At 35.9% G+C, this 21,997-nt stretch overlaps 1 protein-coding gene across 1 annotated transcript in view; it reads left to right on the plus strand.

Moving 5' to 3' along the window:
• Window positions 1-20,773, plus strand: part of LOC139751844 (uncharacterized) — a 62,811-nt gene extending 42,038 nt beyond the window's left edge. The window contains exons 15-25 of the mRNA XM_071667473.1: window positions 9,235-9,357; window positions 9,924-9,981; window positions 10,259-10,359; window positions 11,076-11,143; window positions 12,463-13,101; window positions 13,616-13,844; window positions 14,929-15,125; window positions 15,627-15,738; window positions 16,966-17,040; window positions 17,853-17,962; window positions 19,292-20,773. Coding sequence (XP_071523574.1) covers window positions 9,235-9,357; window positions 9,924-9,981; window positions 10,259-10,359; window positions 11,076-11,143; window positions 12,463-13,101; window positions 13,616-13,844; window positions 14,929-15,125; window positions 15,627-15,738; window positions 16,966-17,040; window positions 17,853-17,962; window positions 19,292-19,430 — 1,851 coding nt within the window. The 3' untranslated portion in view covers window positions 19,431-20,773. The remainder of the gene's footprint in view (window positions 1-9,234; window positions 9,358-9,923; window positions 9,982-10,258; window positions 10,360-11,075; window positions 11,144-12,462; window positions 13,102-13,615; window positions 13,845-14,928; window positions 15,126-15,626; window positions 15,739-16,965; window positions 17,041-17,852; window positions 17,963-19,291) is intronic.
• Window positions 20,774-21,997: the final 1,224 nt, after the last annotated feature.

The following is a 21,997-nucleotide window of genomic DNA, read 5'->3' on the forward strand; positions in this document are numbered from 1 at the left end:
TAATGCAAGTGACTGGGAGATGTATAAATGGACAGAAGGCCAAAGAGAAAGGTGCAAGAGGTGAAAAAGAGGGCAAATGAGAGTTGGGGTGAGAGAGTATCTCTAAATTTCAGGGAGAATAAAAAGATGTTTTGGAAGGAGGTAAATAAAGTGCGTAAGACAAGGGAACAAATGGGAACTTCAGTGAAGGGGGCTATTGGGGAGGTGATAAAAAGTAGTGGTGATGTGAGGAGATGGAGTGAGTATTTTGAAGGTTTGTTGAATGTGTTTGATGATAGAGTGGCAGATATAGGGCGTTTTGGTCGTGGTGGTGTGCAAAGTGAGAGGGTTAGGGAAAATGATTTGGTAAACAGAGAAGAGGTAGTAAAAGCTTTGTGAAAGATGAAAGCCGGCAAGGCAGCAGGTTTGGATGGTATTGCAGTGGAATTTATTAAAAAAGGGGGTGACTGTATTGTTGACTGGTTGGTAAGGTTATTTAATGTATGTATGACTCATGGTGAAGTGCCTGAGGATTGGTGGAATGCTTGCATAGTGCCATTATACAAGGGCAAAGGGGATAAAAGTGAGTGCTCAAATTACAGAGGTATAAGTTTGTTAAGTATTCCTGGTAAATTATATGGGAGGGTATTGATTGAGAGGGTGAAGGCATGTACAGAGCATCAGAGTGGGGAAGAGCAGTGTGGTTTCAGAAGTGGTAGAGGATGTGTGGATCAGGTGTTTGCTTTGAAGAATGTATGTGAGAAATACTTAGAAAAGCAAATGGATTTGTATGTAGCATCTATGGATCTGGAGAAGGCATATGATAGAGTTGATAGAGATGCTCTGTGGAAGGTATTAAGAATATATTGTGTTGGAGGCAGGTTGTTAGAAGCAGTGAAAAGGTTTTATCGAGGATGTAAGGCATGTGTACGTGTAGGAAGAGAGGAAAGTGATTGGTTCTCAGTGAATGTAGGTTTGCGGTAGGGGTGTGTGATATCTCCATGGTTGTTTAATTTGTTTATGGATGGAGTTGTTAGGGAGGTGAATGCAAGAGTTTTAGAAAGGGGGCCAGTATGCAGTCTGTTGTGGATGAGAGAGCTTGGAAAGTGAGTCAGTTGTTGTTCAATGATGATACAGCGCTGGTGGCTGATTCATGCGAGAAACTGCAGAAACTGGTGGCTGAGTTTGGTAAAGTGTGTGAAAGAAGAAAGCTGAGAGTAAATGTGAATAAGAGCAAGGCTATTAGGTACAGTAGGGTTGAGGGACAAGTCAGTTGGGAGGTAAGTTTGAATGGAGAAAGACTCGAGGAAGTGAAGTGTTTTAGATATCTAGGAGTGGATTTGGCAGCGGATGGAACCATGGAAGCGGAAGTGAATCATGGGGGGGGGGAGTTCTGGGAGCATTGAAGAATGTATGGAAGTCGAGAACATTATCTTGGAAAGCAAAAATGGCTATGTTTGAAGGAATAGTCGTTCTAACAATGTTATATGGTTGCGAGGCGTGGGCTATGGATAGAGTTGTGCGGAGGAGGGTGGATGTGCTGGAAATGAAATGTTTGAGGACAATATGTGGTATGAGGTGGTTTGATCGAGTAAGTAATAATAGGGTAAGAGAGATATGTGGTAATAAAAAGAGTGTGGTTGAGAGAGCAGAAGAGGGTATTTTGAAATGGTTTGGTCACATGGAGAGAATGAGTGAGGAAAGATTGACCAAGAGGATATGTGTGTCAGAGGTGGAGGGAACGAGAAGTGGGAGACCAAATTGGAGGTGGAAAGATGGAGTGAAAAAGATTTTGAGTGATCGGGGCCTGAACATGCAGGAGGGTGAAAGGCATGCAAGGAATAGAGTGAATTGGAACGATGTGGTATACCGGGGTCGATGTGCTGTCAGTGGATTGAACCAGGGCATGTGAAGCGTCTGGGGTAAACCATGGAAAGTTGTGTGGGGCCTGGATGTGGAAAGGGAGCTGTGGTTTCGGTGCATTATTACATGACAGCTAGAGACTGAGTGTGAACGAACGTGGCCCTTGTTGTCTTTCCGAGTGCTACCTCGCACACATGAGGGGGGAGGGGGTTGTTATTTCATGTGTGGCGGGGTGGTGATGGGAATGAATAAAGGCAGACTATGAATTATGTACATGTGTATATATGTATATGTGTGTGTGTATAGATATGTATACATTGAGATGTATATTTGCATGTGTGGACGTGTATGTATATACATGTGTATGTGTGTGGGCTGGGCCATTCTTTCGTCTGTTTCCTTGCGCTACCTCGCTAACGCGGGAGACAGCGACAAAACAAAATAAATAAATGAAATATTCTCAGGGAATGTTTTTCATTAATTATTTGGTTATGTATAGAGATTTTTGTAGCAGCTGCTAACTGACATGAAATACCATAGATCAACTGAAGAATCCACCTTTCTCATAATGCTTACCAATAATCATTATATTTTCTGGTTTCGGTTGAAATGTAATATGAATGTTTTATATAAAAGGATAACTTTCATTTTGTTGTGCAGGCTGTAAAACAGAAGCACAACACTTGATCAGCCTTGACGTCCACATATTTTTACATTTCCTTCTTTCTTACGTCCATGGAGATCGAATCCTGATAGTCCATTGTGTAGCTATCTGTTGTAAGAAATGGATTAAACAAAATATTATTGTAGACCAAGGATAGCAAAGGTGGAGGTCCATCTCTCTCTCTTTTTTTTTTTTTTCTTTTTTTTTTTAAAGAATGATGCTTCTCATTGACAGAGAACCATCATGCACAATGCATTTAATAGTCTCACATAATTTGACTTTTGTTTTAGAGTTTCAGAATTCTTCTGATGAGATTTTTTGTAGGATATGACAAATATTTATTTACTTGGTTTAATGAAGTACCATATGACTAATGTGACTGAGATGGCTAATGAAATATAAGATGTTATGTTTATGATACCAAAGTTTAAGACTTCGTAGTATATAGTTTTTATGATCAAATTGAATTTGATGTATATCATTGCTCCAGCAACAAGATGTCTATTAGAAAAATTATACATTAGGTTTTTATTTGATAGTATTTGTATCATCTTACTTTATCCAATATATCTATTTTTGAGTTTCAGTGCACTGCATATTAGTATGTTTAAGTGATATGTATGATCTGCTTTGATGTGCTTGTATTTGATTTACTCTTAATATATATGTATATCTTTTATATGAGACTAACAAGAAGCCTTGTTACCTTTTTTCTCTCAGTTTTAGCCCTAGTGCAAATTGATTTCTCCTTCGAATGTCTTGAGGCAGTTGATATTTTAATTCATGCATTATACATTTTCATCATTTCCTGCATTAGCGAGGTAGCATCAAGAACAGAGGACTGAGCCTTACTAAGGAAGGGAAATCCTCACTTTGACCCCTCCTGTGTTCCTTCTTTTGAAAAAAGTAAGAATGAGGGAAGGATTTCCAGTCACCCGCTCCTACCCCATGTAGTTGCCACCTATGTCACACGGGGAATATGCAGGAAGTATTCTTCAGTTATGCAGAGGTAGTTTTATGTTAAATCAATAAACAGTAAGAGTTAGGTTATGTTACACATGCTTGGCATTGGTGCCTGTATAAACTGAAGCATACTCCTAAAAGTTTTTGAATTACAATTCTTTGTTTTACAGTCTTATTCCATTTAGATTTCTTTCTCAGTCTCAAGCATAGATCTTTTTTATACTTTGCTGGATCATTGTAGGTAAAGATATGAATGCTAAAGTTGTCTTCAAATCATGAATACTAACAATACAGTTATTAGTAAGTTTTGTAAAGGAAATGTATCCAAACAATATATATCCATCATTGTTGTTTCACTTTACACATTAGGTGCAAGACTGACATTCAAATGCAGTCTTATGTAATCTGACTTTTGCATTAGACTTTCAAAATACTTTTGGTGAGATATTTTTGTAGGGTATGACAAATATTAACTAGGCTTGATGAAGTACCATACGACTGATGTCTGAGATGGCTAATGAAGTATATGATGTTATGTTTATGATATATAAGTTTAAAACTTCATAGTAATTAGTTTTTATAATAAAATTGAATTTGATGTGTACCATTGCTTCAGTGACGAGATGTCCTTAAAAAATCTGTAAATTAGGTTTTTATTTGATAGCATTTTTGTGTCTTGTGTGACCCAATTTATAATTTGTAAGTTTCCAGTGCACTACTTATGTATAAGTATTATGCCTGATCAGCTTTGATGTGTTTGTACTGGTTGAACCTCTTTGATTTGGTAACCTCAGGACCTGGCCATTACCAGACCATAGAAAATGCTGGAAAACAGAACTTGACCCCTCTGTAAACATATGGCGCCAGTACAGGGCAGATTCGTCATCGTTATGCACTTGTTCTGACGCTAAGTTTTCCACTGCTACTATCTGTGCAAATTCGTCCAAACATTGTCATAGCTTTGTGACAAGTAGTTAATGTAACGAACGACCATAGGTTGGTAGTTGGCTTTGATTGACTCTTGTTACTGTTGTTTTATCGTCATCGTCAAGGCAGCCTTCCCACCCTGCTTCCCTCCCAGCCAGGCATCTGGCTCATGCATTCCCTCACCCTGTACACATTGCTGTTTGTTGTTTGATAGAGAAATGGAGTTTTTATTGATTCTTTCAAAATGACCTTACACTAAAAGCTTCTGCATCTGCACTATTCCTTTCACTGCACGCACCGAAATTTCATGTCTCCGCTAAAGCTTGTCACCAACCTTGCATATATTTAGTCGTAGTCTAGCTTTAGATCACTTTGAGAAACACTTTGGCCTGCTCAATAAGCATCTCCCCAGGAATGCATTGTCTGATTTTCTACTCCTGGCTCCTTTAAAAGTTTTCTGAAACTAAACTTTTTCTGGCTTTCATTTTCAGCAAAAGTCTGAATTTAAGAAATTAATAGAACTGTTAATTAGCTTGGCTGCAGTGTAAACAGATTTCAGCACTTTAGCACTGCTGACAGCACCACTCAGGTGACAGATCCACAAACTAATGGCAGCAGATTCAAAACATACTGGATCACAGAACACCGGATTACAGAGGTACAACCTGTATTTGATTTAATTTGCATATACATATTTTAATTTGGTAGCAACAAGAAGCTTTTTTTTTTTTTTTTTTTTTTTTTTTTTTTTTTTTTTTTTTAGCACGAGGAAGTTGATTGCTCCTGCGATTGTCTTCAGGCAATTGATATTTTGCTATATGATTGATTGTACCAAGATACAGTAGTGTTTTTTTTCCGTAAAGTATACAAAGAGAGTTACGTTATTTGACACTTGTTTGATATCATGATGCCTGTATAAACTGAAGCATACTTCTTAAAAGTTTATGAATTACAGTTGGTTTTACTGTTTTATTCCATTTAGATTTCTTTTTTCTATCTTTGCATAGATCTTTTTATTCATTCCCAGATCATCATGCATAAAGATGTGAATGCTGAATTTGTCTTCAATCCATATATACAAACAGTACAGTTGTTAGTAAGGTGTCTGTAAGGGAAATGTATCCGAGCAGTGTAGTACCATCACAAATGTATCCGAGCAGTGTAGTACCATCATTGTTCTTTTACTATGCAGATTAGGTGCAAGACTGATGTTCATATGCACATTCACTTTCATATTTCTGCTGTTGTAGCTTAATTAGGTCTTATCATACTGTTGTAGATGATGCTTATCCTTTCACTCATCCATAACAGTATCCATTTCATTTTTATGTCTCCAAAACTTTATTTAATTCTCACTTGTATTCTCTTTATTCCAATTCATTTTTCTTATTCTTAGTTGCTTCATACTCCTTTTACCTCTTCTGGCCAGTCCTTTGCCTACCTCACTAAGTTCAAATATGAAGACATTTCCTCTGCAGTACACTTTTCATCAGATATACTTTGTTGGTTCCACATTTCTATTTTTATCTCTTGAACTTTCTCACTCCTTCCATAGTCTGTATACATAAAGCTTTATAATCTTTTAAGAAATGCATCCCATTTACTTGGAATTGATTGGGCTGACTTCATTTTCATAAATCTTTGAATTTTATATTAGGAGATAGAGTCTCCATTTAAAATGAGATTTCCTTGAGTGCACCAGCTCTCTTCCTGTGTATGCTAGTAGGTAAACTGTATAATCACTCAAGCATGTAAGTTTATTGAATTCACAATTGTTTACGAAAGTAAGCAAACTACATGCACACATAATCAAACAGTAAATGGACAACAATTTTCAAAGGAGAAACAGCATTAGTGAGACAACATGGGTTCAGACAAGAATGGGAGTGCTCTGTATCACAAAAGAAACTTTGCCAAATTGTATTTTCTTGGTGTACCAACAAACTTTTTATACTGCTTCATAGGAAGCTACCAAAGAAGAAACTCTTAAGTGCAATTAGGAGAGACATAAGAAAATGTACATGAGGGGAACAGAGGATGCATGTCAGAGTCTTCTTAAATCAAGGTCAATACAGGTGTCCAGGACTTTTCATATAATTTTAGGATGATGCCAAGATCTTGCTTGAAGTAAAGTGTGATGATCGTATCAACCAACAAGAGGCCTTAGACTTGCTCCAGAATGGGTAAATATGGTTAAAGTTTGCAACAAAGGCCTTGGTACACATAATCTAGCTAGAAATAAATAACAGGAATTGAAGGACTCGTCTGTTCACACTTAACCTGTTCCAGAATCTCGCCTAAAGAAAACTGAAAGAAGGATTTTGTCTTGGCAAATTAAGTTCTATGCAAGTCTTGTGCTTAAGAAAATATTCAGCAAACTGTCCTCAATATAGAAGTGAGAACACCAATACAGGTCCACAGGAGAGCAACATAAATGGTACTAGAAACAAGAAAAGTAATCTGCATTGAAGGGTTAGAGGCCATAGATTTGAACATCAAAATGAGAGTAAAGAAAGACATCACTACAAACCCTTAAGTTGGTGCACAGCTTTGACCTTGATAATGAACAGCTCTTCATGATGTGAAAAGAGCACTAACAGCTGTAGCCCACGGTATAAAGGTAACCAAGAGATGTTATGGAGCACATGTAAAATATTTAATACAGTATCAGAGTAATTGGATGAGGAATAAAATTGTGAATATTGACCACAAAAGCCTAAGAGATGCATCCTATGAATGTAGAGATCCTTCCATATACAGCTAGGTAAATACATATCTCTTATTAGATGAATAAACAAGCTCCCACCCCATTGCTCTGTTATACCATTAGTGAAACTCTGAACATGCCCTTAATTTTTTGTTGGTCATTACCCTTCCCTCAAATATTGTAAAGGTCATGGTAAGAAAACCTTTTTTTGTTGTTCACGAGATAATTGGAAATAACGTAAAACAACTCCAGTTGTGGATTTGAAACTAATAGAATACCAGAGTGCGAAACCGACACGGTAAATGTAGTATTTAAATAATGGGCGAGGAAAGAATATATAAAACTTCAGAATAAAGATCCGAGAAAAGAATTGATACTAGATGGCAATTGTTGAATTTATTGGCCCCGGAGGTTTAAGTAACAATAGGCAATATTTTCTTTTCCTTTTTTTTTTCTTTTTTGAAATACTAGAATGTATTAAGGCAACTGAATGAGTTAAAAAAGATTGTTGGGGAAAACTACCTCCACAGTCGCCAACGTGTGGAACCAACCCGAATTTTCTTCAATTTTCCTGATCATTTCGGGTCACGTTTTCCTGGTGTATGTTGAGTGTTCTTCCTTCATACTTTACTTAGTTATATATTTAATTTTACCGTGGAACAAAACTACAAGCGTTTTGTGTGGAAAATCCTAAGTGCTACGAGAGTAAGACTTGTGTCCTATGGTCGTTTCTGATGAGTATAGTGTACTTATTGACCCCATCTTGACCCCACTTCCATGGGTTTTAAAAGTGGGGGAAAATTTATATAACATTTGTCATTTTGTAACTGAAAGTGATACATGTACATTTAGCCATAGCATTAGCATGTGTGTGTCATAACTGAATATGTATGGGACAATATAGATGCTACTGAAGGAAAAATTATTAATATTATATGTAAATATATATGTAATTTCCCCGGACGTCCACCATAAGGTATATTATCCAGTAATTTTGAGTGTTCAGTTGGAGGAGGCCATTAAGGTTCGACTTAAAAATGCAAATTAGTTCATTAGGTTGATTATGACTTAGTGCCTGAGTGATATACGATTATCTTAACTGTAGAAAAACATGTTTCTTTATGTATTTATATTTCAGCGTTAATGTGGGATAATATACTGTAGCTGCAATAATTTACTATGCCATTAATACTAGATAAATGGTTGCGTAAGTCTTGTCATTTTTGTATTACGCATTTATTACCTGGGTAAGATATTATTAGGCATTTAGCAAGTGGAAATTCCTAGAAACAATATGATTTGTGTCACCTTGAGGTAAGTGTAAGCAGGAGTGTCTTAGGTTTGATAAATAGAAAAAAAAAAAATTGGCTTCAGGGGAAATGAATACTGTATAATCTTATGCCTAAATCCTCCCACACTCAGCATGTTAAAAATTGTGGTAAATGGGCGCCATGACCTACCATTATCCATGGGAAAGTAGTACACTAGGCATGCATACGCTGGCATTGATAAATGTTAAAAAAAAAGAAAATGTAAAGGGAAATAAGCCTAGGGATTTGTATATACGATGGTGGAGAGGACTGTGTGCGTTGGTCGCCATAATGAAGTGAATCTTCGGGTAGTTCGTCTTAAACCACCTCGTTAACGAAGGAGGGAAACTGTCAATTTAACAATAAGCGAGAAGTTAAAAGTGTTCCCTTGTTCTTCAGTGACTTTACCACGTTTGCAGTCAAGCCTAAGAGTGAGTATGTGATGGTGTGGCCATGAAGAACTGAACACGACTAGGAATTCGTTGTAAAAATACGGCACATGACGGATGTTCGTGACGTCACTGTATGACATACCAAATTGTTACTATAAGGAAGAGGAGGGGCTACATGTATTTATATATGTATATATATATTATATATATTATATATATATGTATGTATATATATATTTTGCTTTAAAAAGAAATGAAAGTTCTATAATCCAAAAGGTTGAAAGTGTTTTTTCTATATATTTAAGGAGGACGAGGAGGGGATACATGCATTTTTTTTTAAATATATGTTTTACTTTAGTAAATGAAAGTTCTACAATCCAGAAGGTTGGGGGTGTTTTACTCTACATATTTTCTTTAAACCCTGTACAGATTTCAAGACAATCTTGTAGCAAGAAACTGATGTGGAAATACAGGTCATGCCCACCCCGCCATCAACAGACTGCATTATTTACAATGAAGAGGAGCCAATTATACATCTGGCTGACCCTAATGGTGTGTGTGTGTGTCCCTTTTTAATCCATTGGTGATTTACATGTCTGTCTCGAGTGTAAGTTTTGATATAGGCAAATCATAGTGTCCCATAAGTTTTATATATATATTGAGTATCAATCAATTGAATAAATGTATATTTAAAATGCTTAATAAATTAGTTTAAAGGACATTTGATTAGCACACTCGCTTATAACCTAACAAAACCCAAGTTAATGTAACTTAGCCAACAATTCAGTGTTTATGGTCAAAATTAATCATTACTTTACAAGAGCCTATTTATATTGAAGTATAGTTACACTGGTATATGTGCTGTGTATTTAGCTGTTTGATTTAGACTTTGAATGTATTCTAGTGAGAGATGTAGTTAAGTGGTTTGAGAAGCATTTTGACAAGACATTCTCAATAACTCGTCATTGATAATTGAACAAGCCAGCTATAATCATTTTCCTCTAATGCTGTGCAAAACGACTCAAGGAAGCCATTATTATACACTGAACGACTGAAAGTTTGATGAAGCCAGACAATTAAATCGTTTGATTACTCCCTTTCAAAAATTTGCTTTACAGTTGATAATGGCGTGTCTACTGGTTCACCAAGTAACACTACGAGCCAACGGTAATTCAAGTAAGTGTTGCAGCAACGCTGTAAGTCATGTAACAATCTTCTGGCGAGACATTTTGATATAGATAAGAGATAAGAAATTTAATTGATTTATAGATATAATCTAAGAAACCTCCTCCACCCCCCTCATTTTTTTCAGGAAAAGTTAAGTTCGTGCCATATTAGGTCTACTACCAAGTTTATATATACATATGTATATACACAGGATAATTAGGATGGTTAAATTCTGACATGAGAAGGAATTTAGGATATAGATTCATAGCATTTTCACCTGTTGCAGATAATCTGAGGGAAGCTTCGCTGATCTTTGGCGTACAGAGATATAGACGCCATAGCACAATGCCTCTGCCAGTGTGGGGCCAGAACCACATGATGAATGAGGTAATGGCTATGATATTGTTGAATAAATTGCTTAATGAGATTTATTGCTGAAAACAGCGTGATATTGACCATGCTTTCTTGTGGTGTTAATTACGCCACATCCACTTATTGCCATATCCTTGATTAGTTTATTTTGCCGTTAGTTGAACAAATATTATTGTCTTTTATTGGCTTTAACACTATGTACTTTATTAGATCAGCAATTTGTACGTTAAATCTTTGCATATTATATAACGTAGGATACTTTGCATATTAACATAGGATAATAAAGGTTTATTTATCTTGTCCATATCTAGTACCAGTCAGCATTATGAGAACAGACAGTTTATTTGTTGTTTTCTCTTAAGTCTTCCACTTGTGGGGAGTGAATATTATAATTAGTCTTTGTTATACCCAGAATAGATGGTATTTTTTTTTCTCCAGTGGGAACAATATACTTCGACTCCTTTCTGCCTTGGTTTGAAATGGCTGACGGAGAGGACATGTGTGGAGGAGATACAGTTCTTCTGTCTAATTTAAAACCACTTTTTCCAATTGTGTGATGGAATGTGGCTTGATTTGTTTCATATTCTGTAGCCACAGTTTTGTGTGACGTGATGGTATCGGGGTGCATGGATGATAGGCAATAAAGATGCTGATGATGATAGTATACAGTAGATAGATAGATAGATGTAGAGATGGATTTATCAGCAGATGAATTAAACCTTTTGTTACAGAAGGATCCTTTGGCAGGTGTCCCCATGCTGATGCTGGTCACCTCTGATGACCTCATTATAATCCGCAGGTCAGTATCTGTCAAGTCTGTTATTTCTGTAATTCTCATACAATAGAATTAGAAAATGTGGCATAGGAAGTGCTCTTCAAATTCTAAGTTGATGGGTTGCTTGGGGAGACTTAAAAAAAAAGGGGCTTTAGAAATTATGAAATTTCAGGGAAATCCAAGGTGTATCTGTCAAGTCTGTTATTTCTGTAATTTTCGTATAATAGAAGTAGAAAATGTTGCATGGGAAGTGCTCTTCAAATTCGAAGTTGATGGATTGCTTGGGGAGACTTTAAAAAAAAAGGGGGGACTTTATAAGTTATGAGATTTGAGGGAAATCCAAGAAGTAATCTTGGACCTTTGGAGTCTGATTTGATATCATGGATTCTTTTGCCATTTCTTGAATATCATAAGCAGCTTCCCTATAGTTAGCCACAGGAATGTTGCTGCAGTGTTTTATCATTCTTTAACATGCCTCATTCTGTCCCTACTTCCTAAAGAAACTGAAATGTCGATTCTTATCAGTTCTAACTTAAAGCAAGAAACCTATAATTGTTTATGATTGTTTCATTGTGATAGTTACTAATGGTACATATTTTAGGCATATTTGATATCTCACAGTATTTGTTCATTTTAGCTTCTCACTCAGAGATGGCCCGAGCACTATTTGGGCCCTAAGCTGAGTCTCTATCCTTCAAACTCCCCCTCCAAATCACAATGCCTATGGGGGCCTAGGAGCAATTCCCCTGAAAAGAAATGAACATTTAGGGTGTCTGGGACAGCATGTCCCTCTTTCTGAAGGCTGCCGGGTAACATTTGGACTAGGGGTTCCCTTTAGCTGTTAGAACCCAATGCTCTGAGGAAGGGCTGACTCTGTTCTCATCAATGTTACTTTACCATTTACTGATGTGTACTGTTTAGGGGTGGCATGTTGTACCATATATTGTCATTCTCTGTAACTGTTTGTATCTGTAATTTCTCGTTGAAGTTTAATCATACGAATCGTAAACCTGAACTTTATCATTCACTTTAAAGATTTAGATAGCAACAAACCACAACAAAATTAAAAGTTTCAAGACATTTTAATGCAACTCAAAGAATGTTTAAAACATTGTATGGTAATGTAGGGTTTGATGATTCTTTTAGCACATGATGTATCCTTTTCCTGAGATATGTAAGATGAGGTTATTAAATATCTAGAATACATTAATTCAGTACTTTGGTCAGTATCCCTAATGTGTAAATTCAGTTATTGGTACCAAAGATTATCTGCATTTGTAGATAATAGAATATATACATATATATGACTGGTATAGGTATTTATGACCTTTTTTTTATTGCAGATCGATTGAAAGTGTTCTGAAGGAAACAGCTGGAAGTGGAATGCACCTTACTGTTTCAGTACAGGATCCAACTGATAAAGTAATGAGTCTTTTGCAAGGTTATCCATTGAAGATTCATGTCGTTGGTCGTTCAGGCGAGAGTTCTCCCAGTTCAGATGGTATTCAAAGTTTTTTGCAAGAGCTTCTACCAAGTTTCTCAATATTAGATAGCTTCAAGAATATGGTTGAGGCATTTACTAGCACAGATGTATGTGTGAAAGATATGATTGATCCAGTGATTAATATTCTAAAAACTGGAGTGAATATGACTGAGATTAATGAGTATAAGCCAAATCTAAAAGAAATTAGAGAAAAAGAACGAGGAGCTTTTTATAGTGAAAATCCATACAACCCAGTCTATCGAAAGGCTGTCATAAACTCAAAAAGAAATGCAAAATGGGAAGACATAACACGTGCTGGTAAGTCTGAGGACAGCGTATTGCAACAACGTAGAAGTAAATTATCAGCAGAGACAAAATCACTATGCCTGAAGAGCAAATTTTTTAAGGAAGCTTTGCAGTTTGTGAAAACTTACTTTCCACACCTGCAATACCTGATGTTGCTGGAAACTGGCTATGCTATATCACCTGACTTTTTGAGGTAATTGTCTGATGAATGCAATGGTTGTCACGTAATTTTCAATGACTTAATTAGTAATTACAATTAATGATGATATTCATCATAAGCAGCGCTATCTTCATTCACAGTCTGTCACTTTCACATATTTTTTCTTTTGTTATAGAGAGAAAGTACATATGTGTGTTTGTTACTGTGTCTTTATGTATCTGTTAATTGGGAACGAGATAATGAAGATGTTGCTATATATCTTACATGTTTGTCAAGAAATTAGCCACTGAAAAATTTGAAAATGATTCTTTTATCTCCCTATATTCTCTTCAGCCCGTGTGACATCACCAGAGCTCATTATTGTCTGTCTCTTGTCTGCTTAGAAACATTTACTGTCAGTTACAATCAAATATATATCACAAAAATCTTTTTTATCATACTCATATTGCTGAACACTAAGATAGATTTGATATTGGCCAGGCGACAAGTCTTTTCCCTCTAGTAAGTGATGTATTATTTCAACAATGAAGACTTCCTTTCTTTGCAGTTATTTCAGGCAAACAATTCATACTTTGAACGAAGATTCATCAGTGTACTGTATATCTGCCCACAACCCACTTGCCTCAGCCAAAACATCGGGTAACATAACAAGAGTTTATCGTTTTGATCACTTCATCAGTAAAGCATCTTTAATTCCAGTGAAGGTTGTTGATGAAATTTTGAAAGATTTTGTGATCTATAAGGAAACAAATTCTGAGGAAGAAAAATCAGTTTTGGTGAGTATTTTTAAATGCATTGACTGATTTTTGATCACACATTGGAGCATTTGATTTCCACCACATATTTTTTTAGTCATAGCAAGTATAATTTGTGTCATGTGAATTTTTTTTTTGCATACCATACTTTCTATTACAGCAGTTACCACTGCTATGTACAGTAAGATATCAGCCCTGTAAATTAGAATATAGATAAGACTGCTAGTAAAATAATGCCTATTGATAAATGACACCGGGTACTATATGCCACTTGAGTTGTACGAAGAGATGTTGCATCTTTTGTAGATTTATTAGACAATACTTAATACATTATGTAAGGAATATTTACATCATGGAGAACTCAAAAGTGCATGCACTGAAAGTTTTCAGTCACATCCTATTTTTATAGAATACATCCTGAATTGCACTTGGAATTGCCGATTAGTTAAGAATCTTTCACCGTAATTTGTTTATTTTGTTAGAAAGATGAAATAGTCTCTTGAGTGTGTGAACTTCCTGTGATCAAGCCTTAGGTTTGATGAACTTGTCCACAGCTCAGAATTATTTGCAGGCCTGTACACATTTTCATAGCACTGGCCTCATGGCAACTGCAGAATGACAAAAATGGGAGGCTTTGAAATGAGGCCAAGCCAAACCTGTTAGATGATGACAGCTCTTCAGTGGTGCTTCAGATTTTGCAGAGGTGTGAGGATCCACATCTTTGTTTAATCTACAGTGTGTCATGTGCTGACTGTTAGTATGTGGTAGATAGACTTGATAGAACAAGTATACTTCACTGTTGAGAATTTATGAAGGTGATGTTACGTCCAAACTCATCTTGAGCAAGACCTGTAAGTATGTATTATCCTTGATTAGCCTTGTTAAAGCTCAGCTATGATTATCTTTAAGATTCAGTTGTTATTTTTTATATGGTTAACTGGCTGGAGCATGAATGTTGTAAAAGAATAGCTGTTTTGATGTGTTATTCAGTTGATTACTCCCTTAGCTCTCCATTAGGAGGAGGAGGAAACTAACAGTCAAATGGAGTAATAGAAAATCATTGATCATGTGTAAATTTAGAAGAATAAATTTCACTATTCTGCAGGAGTCACTAGAGGTGTGGCTTTCTTGGTGGAGTTGCAGACGTCGGCGTGGATGTATTGTACCTGATGTGCCAAGAATATGTCCTTTACATAATCTCAGTGTTGAGGATAGCACTAGTGAGGCAGTAGCAACAGACTTGGACAAGTATGATCATGTTTGCAGCCAAGAATCACATGTGATTTTATTTAACACTTCCAGGTTAGTACACATGAGAGGTAAGTAAAGTGTACAAGATGCTTAAGTGTAAGACAATGTTGAGATAGCATGAAGACAATGTCCAGCCTGTCCCTTAGACCTAAACAAATATAGGTAAATTAGCTTTCTCCTAAGATTTTTCCTCAAATGATATTCATGCCAGTCATCTGGTTGATTTCTTGAACTATCTCAGGAAGCTTAAGTTAGTGTTGACAGTCATTTGAGGAGAATAGGGTACTAAACATTCAGGTATTTTATCATCTCCTTCACCATGCAGGCAATCTTTCGCACTCTTTCTCCCCAAGGTTAGTATCATTTAACTGTTAAGTTGCCCATATCAGACACTAAATGTCACTGAAAACAGTGTGGAACAAGCTTTCTGGATCATTCATAATATATAAACTAACCCTGTTGATTGTTTGTTGATCACTGCAAGTCCTTAGTAACATTTAGAAAATTTAATGTCAGTAAATGATAATTTTTTCCTATCCATCACTTTGTCAGACTTCTTCACTACAAGTATAGTCAAGATCTCTTCTGGACCATCTCGGCAGCAGAACCGCTTGGTGTGGGCATTATTGACTGCAATAATCAAAATTTCTTCCCAGAGAAAATGGTATTAAATTCGTATTTAGGTTCATAATGTACATCAAAACTCCATTTGGCTGTATTCATTTAAAAATGGTATTTAATCTGTAATTATGTTCATATTGCACCTCAGAACTCCATTTGGCTGTATTCATTCAAGATTTTTATGTCTGTCATTATTCCTAGCAAATTTTTTTTATATGGCTGTATTTAATAGTTTCATTTCTTATGGCAGTCTGATATTATGAGGTTTACTTTATGTAAATTCCCTTCTTTGCGTGATGATGTACCTAATCAGCCCATGCACTTTAAGAGTGAGTACAAGGCATATGAAGGTAGACTTATACTGGTCATAGCACAGAACAGGAAACCCAGAGGTTCCAAGGGGAACTCAACATTGAGGAAGCTCGGTAAGATGATAATTTGCAAGGTTGAATTAACAATTTTCCTCATGTATAATAAATAAATATAAATATATCATATTTAGATAGATAGATAGATAGGTAGATATAGATATATACACAAATTGACCGAAAAGAAAATAGGGTACAATATTACAAAAAGAACAAGGATATAAATTTGAGCTCAGATATTGTATAGACCTGACTCTAAAGGTAGAAAGGTCACAGGAAGAGGGAAAGATGAAATAAGGAAAAGAATTCTGGAGCTATGTTGTTCGAGGAAAGAAGATGACATCATAATGGACAATCCTCATGTGGGAAACAGTAGCCTGAGGCGTGCTCTGGTACACGCCATGGTGGTGGGAACAAAAGCATTTAGCTCACAAGAGAGTTGGGTAAAATAATACTTGCAGAACAAACAGAGGTCAGCAATATCATAGCAGACAGAAAGGGACAGTTGAAGTGAAGTGATACCTTAAGAATTAGTTACAGAAGGCTATTGATTCTACTGTGGCTAATAGAGAGATGGGGGAAGAGCAACCCTAGATATTCGAGCTGTACTTTATGATGGAGTGAAAAAAGAAACATATATATGAAATAGCCACTGATAGGAGAAATAATTATGGCACCTATATAGCACATCCAGCTTTTGGGAAGCAGATTTTACAGTGTTGATTATGCTTGGTTTCCAGGATAGAGAGGAGGATATGGGTATGCTCAGAATGATTATGTTATTGCATTTGTTGTGATTATAGAGAATTCATGCTGTGTTTGATATGATATTAGGTCAGAAGTATATGATTTCCTGTCTCTCATGGTGTGTTACTGCATATAGTTTTTACTTCTCATTCCAGAATGCAACACTTTACATCATCTATATAAAAATGGAAAGTTATTATGATGACTTCACATTTCATCATGTAATGAAGGTTAGTTGAATTAATATTTTTAACATTTTAGTGCATGTAGAGGAAGAGTATATGAATTTGACACCACTAGGGAGAAAGAGAGATGAAAGGGATAAGAGTGAGAAGGCAGTGAGACCAGTTACCTAGTTATCTCAAAAGCGTTTCAGAAATGCTTTCAACACATGTCACTCCTTCATCTCATATTTTAGGATCTCTTATTTTCCCTGATGATCTGGTCAGATATGTGACCACAATTTTTATCTGCTGAAAAAGTATCAGTTCTGAATAAGTTCAGTCAGAGATCTACATGTAAAAAGCAATACATCAGTCAGATGTCCGAAAACACATCCCTTATTTTCTCCTGTTCAGTAGCAGAATCAGATCATAGACTTGATATTTCTACCCAAATAGCTATTAGCATATGCAAGAACATTAGGAAGGATTTTTTTTTATCTAAGGACATGGTAGGAGTTTTATTTGTAAAATGATTAAACTGACAAAAATGGATTTCACTCAAATGTTTTGAGAATTGCTGAAGGTTTAAGTGCCATTTTTCATCTTTTGAAGGACAAATGGCTTCTGTTGTATGATGTATGGAATATTATGGAACTGTAATCATTATTATTATTATTTCATTTTCCTCTTATCATCATTAGTGACATTAATGCGTACCTAACCTACCTAAGGTATTTCGGAAGCTGGCCAAATAATCCACCTCTCGAGACCACAAATTATAAAGTACAGTGAATTGTATGTAACTATGTGGGGAGAGTGCATGTAAATTTTGGTAAATATAGAAATTGCAGGTTTCAATAATATAATGACTTTTGCAGTGTTTTGGACTTGACTTGCCAGCAGCAGTGGGATACTTTGAGGGTATTTTTCGGTTTACCTTCCGCCAGAGAGCCTTTCTCATCATGGGCATCCCATATTCTCGATTCTCGTAAGTGTGATATTGCAGTTTTCTCATATCTATAAGAAAAGTTACAAAGTGTATAAGTGTCAGAAGTTGATTATTACTGAAGTTATTAGCACATGGGGTACATACTGAAGTTATTAGCACATGGGGTACATCATAGAATAATCTTTGGGATTTGGCTGTGCTTGGCAGGTTTTATACTAAACATTATATATGACAGCCAGAGAGTGGATTCATGCTATGGTCACATGCAAAATCAGTACACGAAACAGAAAGAATCTCTAAATATGACATAATTATTTCTAATGTACCATGATAAATCATGTGAGTTTTAGAGGGACCCCAACAACTTATAAACAAAACATCCATAGCCTAGAACACTCAAAACAAAGCAATCAGCAAATTAAGAGGCAGTACCAAATCCATCAACAACAAGCAGCAATACACTAAAACAAAATTTCTCACAATGCAAGACCACCTCAACAAGAAATATATCCTCTTAATGGCCACAGCTTAGCTGTACCCATTATATTGCAATCATTTTATGCCAAGCCACCCATCACTACAAAGAAATGCAAAATGTACTACTGTATACACCACCTCCACATCCTCAACAACATTTCTACTCTATTAAACATAATCATCATGCACAGGCACATTCACAAACACCGTGCAGCCCACTCCATCCTACAACCCAGTTAAATCAAATTCTGACATTTTCCCCAAGACTCTGAAACTACACTCTCCATTGAAAACAAGATTTCATTCAGCCATTCCTCAACTAATATTAGTACAAGCTTCAATCAACTTTGATCCCACTTTATGGACATAGCCATTGTGCCTCTTACACCAGATTACATATAGAAGCCTTTTTATCTCCCAGCATCACCAGCTCTCCAATGAGTCCTTTTCATTAGATCTGTAGGGGTGACTGATAGATGTATTAGATATTATTTGGCTTTTCAGATACTGTATGTAGAGTTGGGAGAGCAAGAACAACAAGAGGACTAAAGTAAGAGTCTCTATCTATATTTGATTCTTAGGATCAGAGCCCAATTAAATTTTCTCTTGTTTGAATATGAATCTTCTTATTCCGAATCCCACTCTCTTCACTACAGGTAACACTCTTTCCTGTTAGTATATTCTAAACACAGATATCATCATATTTTCATAATTTCTCATTTAATACCATGAAATTCTTTCGTTATCATTGGCACTTTTGTCTTAAGATGTGTTTTCATGCCATTGATTCTACCCCTATATGTTTATAATTCTTGCACCTCAATATTTCATAGTTTTTTACCAAGTAATTGCATTTTTGATATGAAAATTATCTTTTTTTCTCTTTTTCAGGCCATTATTAAAGAATCCAGATGCCTTAATTGTAGCAGATATTCCAGAGCTGTATGTGAAAGGTCAAACAAATTACCTTCGGCACAAGAATAGAAATTTCACCTTTGCGACAGTTGTGGTTAAACAAAATATTGTGTAAATGTTATTTATGTTTACCGTAGATTCTTGTGTCTAGCTTAAATGCAAAATCTTCACAGAAATTTATGTATCCAGTCATATATCCTTGAAATTCCAAAACCCAACAACATCGTTCAAACACATAATTTTTTGATAAACCATCATGTGAGTGACACAGGTGTCACATACCAGTGTTCCCTGGTTGTACTTTGTTTATTGAATTCTGAGTAAATCACAAATTATAAAGACATAATTATAACCCATTAGAGAATAAGGTATTGTCATCACTCAAAAATCCCATTACCTCTCATAGTGATCGTCTCCTTAAAACAACAAGCATTAGAAGACTCACTAAACTCATTGGTATTGACTTCACAAGATGTGTAAATGATCACAAGGGACAGACTATAAAGAGGATACGTTCTTGTTTATCCTGTTCACATTTGAAGGAAGCAATGATTCCGTTAATCACTAAGAGTCGTGTATAGATGCTATATGTCACCCAAAATTCATATTAGCCTTGAGAAATGTCTTTAAATCTAAGTTACCCATAGACTACAATGGTAAGAACAAGTGATGCTTTCCCACACATGCTTCACTCTGCAATGTAAATTGATGAGATTTTGTTGGGATTGATTGACAGTGACAGCCAGTTTTCATATTTGGACATATCAGACCAGAAGAGAGTGATTTTGGTTATATTATTATAGGAAGACTCAATATCCAAGGACAGCATATTTAAATGATAGTGGAGGATGATGTATTAAGATCGCTGAGTACTCTCTGGTTTGAAATGGCATTTGATGTGCCAAATGCCCATTATTCTGCTGAGGTTAAATGATGCTTTGGGTACCGCCAGCTCATAATTTTACTTTGTTTAATTTGATATTTCAGATATCGCTAATTTTTGTCTGGGTGTCAAACTCCTTTAAGCCTGAAAGGGCTAATCAAGAACCATGTTGACCTAAATCAATCTGTCATGACATTCATTGATCATGTGAACCAGCTGTTACCTTCATTTCCTTTCATGGTCCCTCACTGTCCAGGAGATAGCAAACCATCTGGCCTTTTAGTTGGGTCAGTTCATCCCAAGTTTATATATCGTAGATATTCAATGTTTCATTTGACCAACATTTTATGTGTGCACTTTTGTTTATCTGGACACTAAATTTATCTGTACTTTATTGAATTACAGAATTTGTATGGAATATGTATTATGTGTGTATGTCAAATATATGTTCAGTACAATAAATATAATGTTTATCCATTTTTTCATTGACATTGAACATATAGATTACATGTAGTTTATGTAACTAAGGACAAACAATCAATGAAATAAAACACAATAAAGGTCTTTATAATCTGCTTATTGTTTTTCTGTAACCTTTTGTAATTTAAAGAAAGGGACCCTTGAAAAACCATGATTTTTTTTTCACCTTTCTTATAAGGTCAGACTTTCAGTTCAAGCATTTTGAGTATCACATTTATCCTGAATTTATACCTAGATAATCTTAAAAATGGTTTTCCCAGTACTTGTACCCTTACTCATACTTGTGCTCATTTATACATTGGAATATTTCTGCTTTAACCAAAATTCAGATATTACTATCAGGCGAGTGGTTACGGCCTGTGAGATAGAGTAGCTATCCCTCTATCTCTTAACCCTTGCAACCATGATTCTCACCACACTCACATATCACAGTTGAGCAAAAGAACAGTTTACTTTATTAACATTTTTCTACACCGTAGGAAAAGAGGCGCATGAGATCTGTATGAATTATTTACTATCTTTGGTGATTAATCCATCAAACATAGCTTTTCTTTACCCATGATATGGGTTAATTTCTATATTTTGTACAAGGTGTGAGCTATTCTTATTGTTAGCTGAGACGGCACAGGCACCTGAGGCCCTAATCATGGCCATCCATTAACGCTATATATATATACATATATATATATATATATATACATATATATATATATATATATATATATATACATATATATATATATATATATGGGCCATTCTTCGTCTGTTCCCTAGCGCTACCTCACTGGCGCGGAAACGGCGATCAAGTATCATGATAATGATAATGATATATATATATATATATATATATATATATATATATATATATATATATATATATTTTTTTTTTTTTTTTTTTTTTTTCTTGCCGCTGTCTCCCGCGTTTGCGAGGTAGCGCAAGGAAACAGACGAAAGAAATGGCCCAACCCCCCCCATACACATGTATATACATACGTCCACACACGCAAATATACATACCTACACAGCTTTCCATGGTTTACCCCAGACGCTTCACATGCCCTGATTCAATCCACTGACAGCACGTCAACCCCGGTATACCGGTATATATTATCCCTGGGGATAGGGGAGAAAGAATACTTCCCACGTATTCCCTGCGTGTCGTAGAAGGCGACTAAAAGGGGAGGGAGCGGGGGGTTCATAAATCCTCCCCTCCTATTTCGCTTTTCCAAAAGAAAGATCAGAGATGTGGGCCAAGTGAAGATTTCTCCCTCTGAGGCTCAGTCATCTGTTCTTGACGCTACCTCGCTCATGTGGGAGAT

Source organism: Panulirus ornatus, chromosome 12, assembly GCF_036320965.1.
Source record: "Panulirus ornatus isolate Po-2019 chromosome 12, ASM3632096v1, whole genome shotgun sequence".
Classification (NCBI taxonomy): Eukaryota; Metazoa; Arthropoda; class Malacostraca; order Decapoda; family Palinuridae; genus Panulirus; species Panulirus ornatus.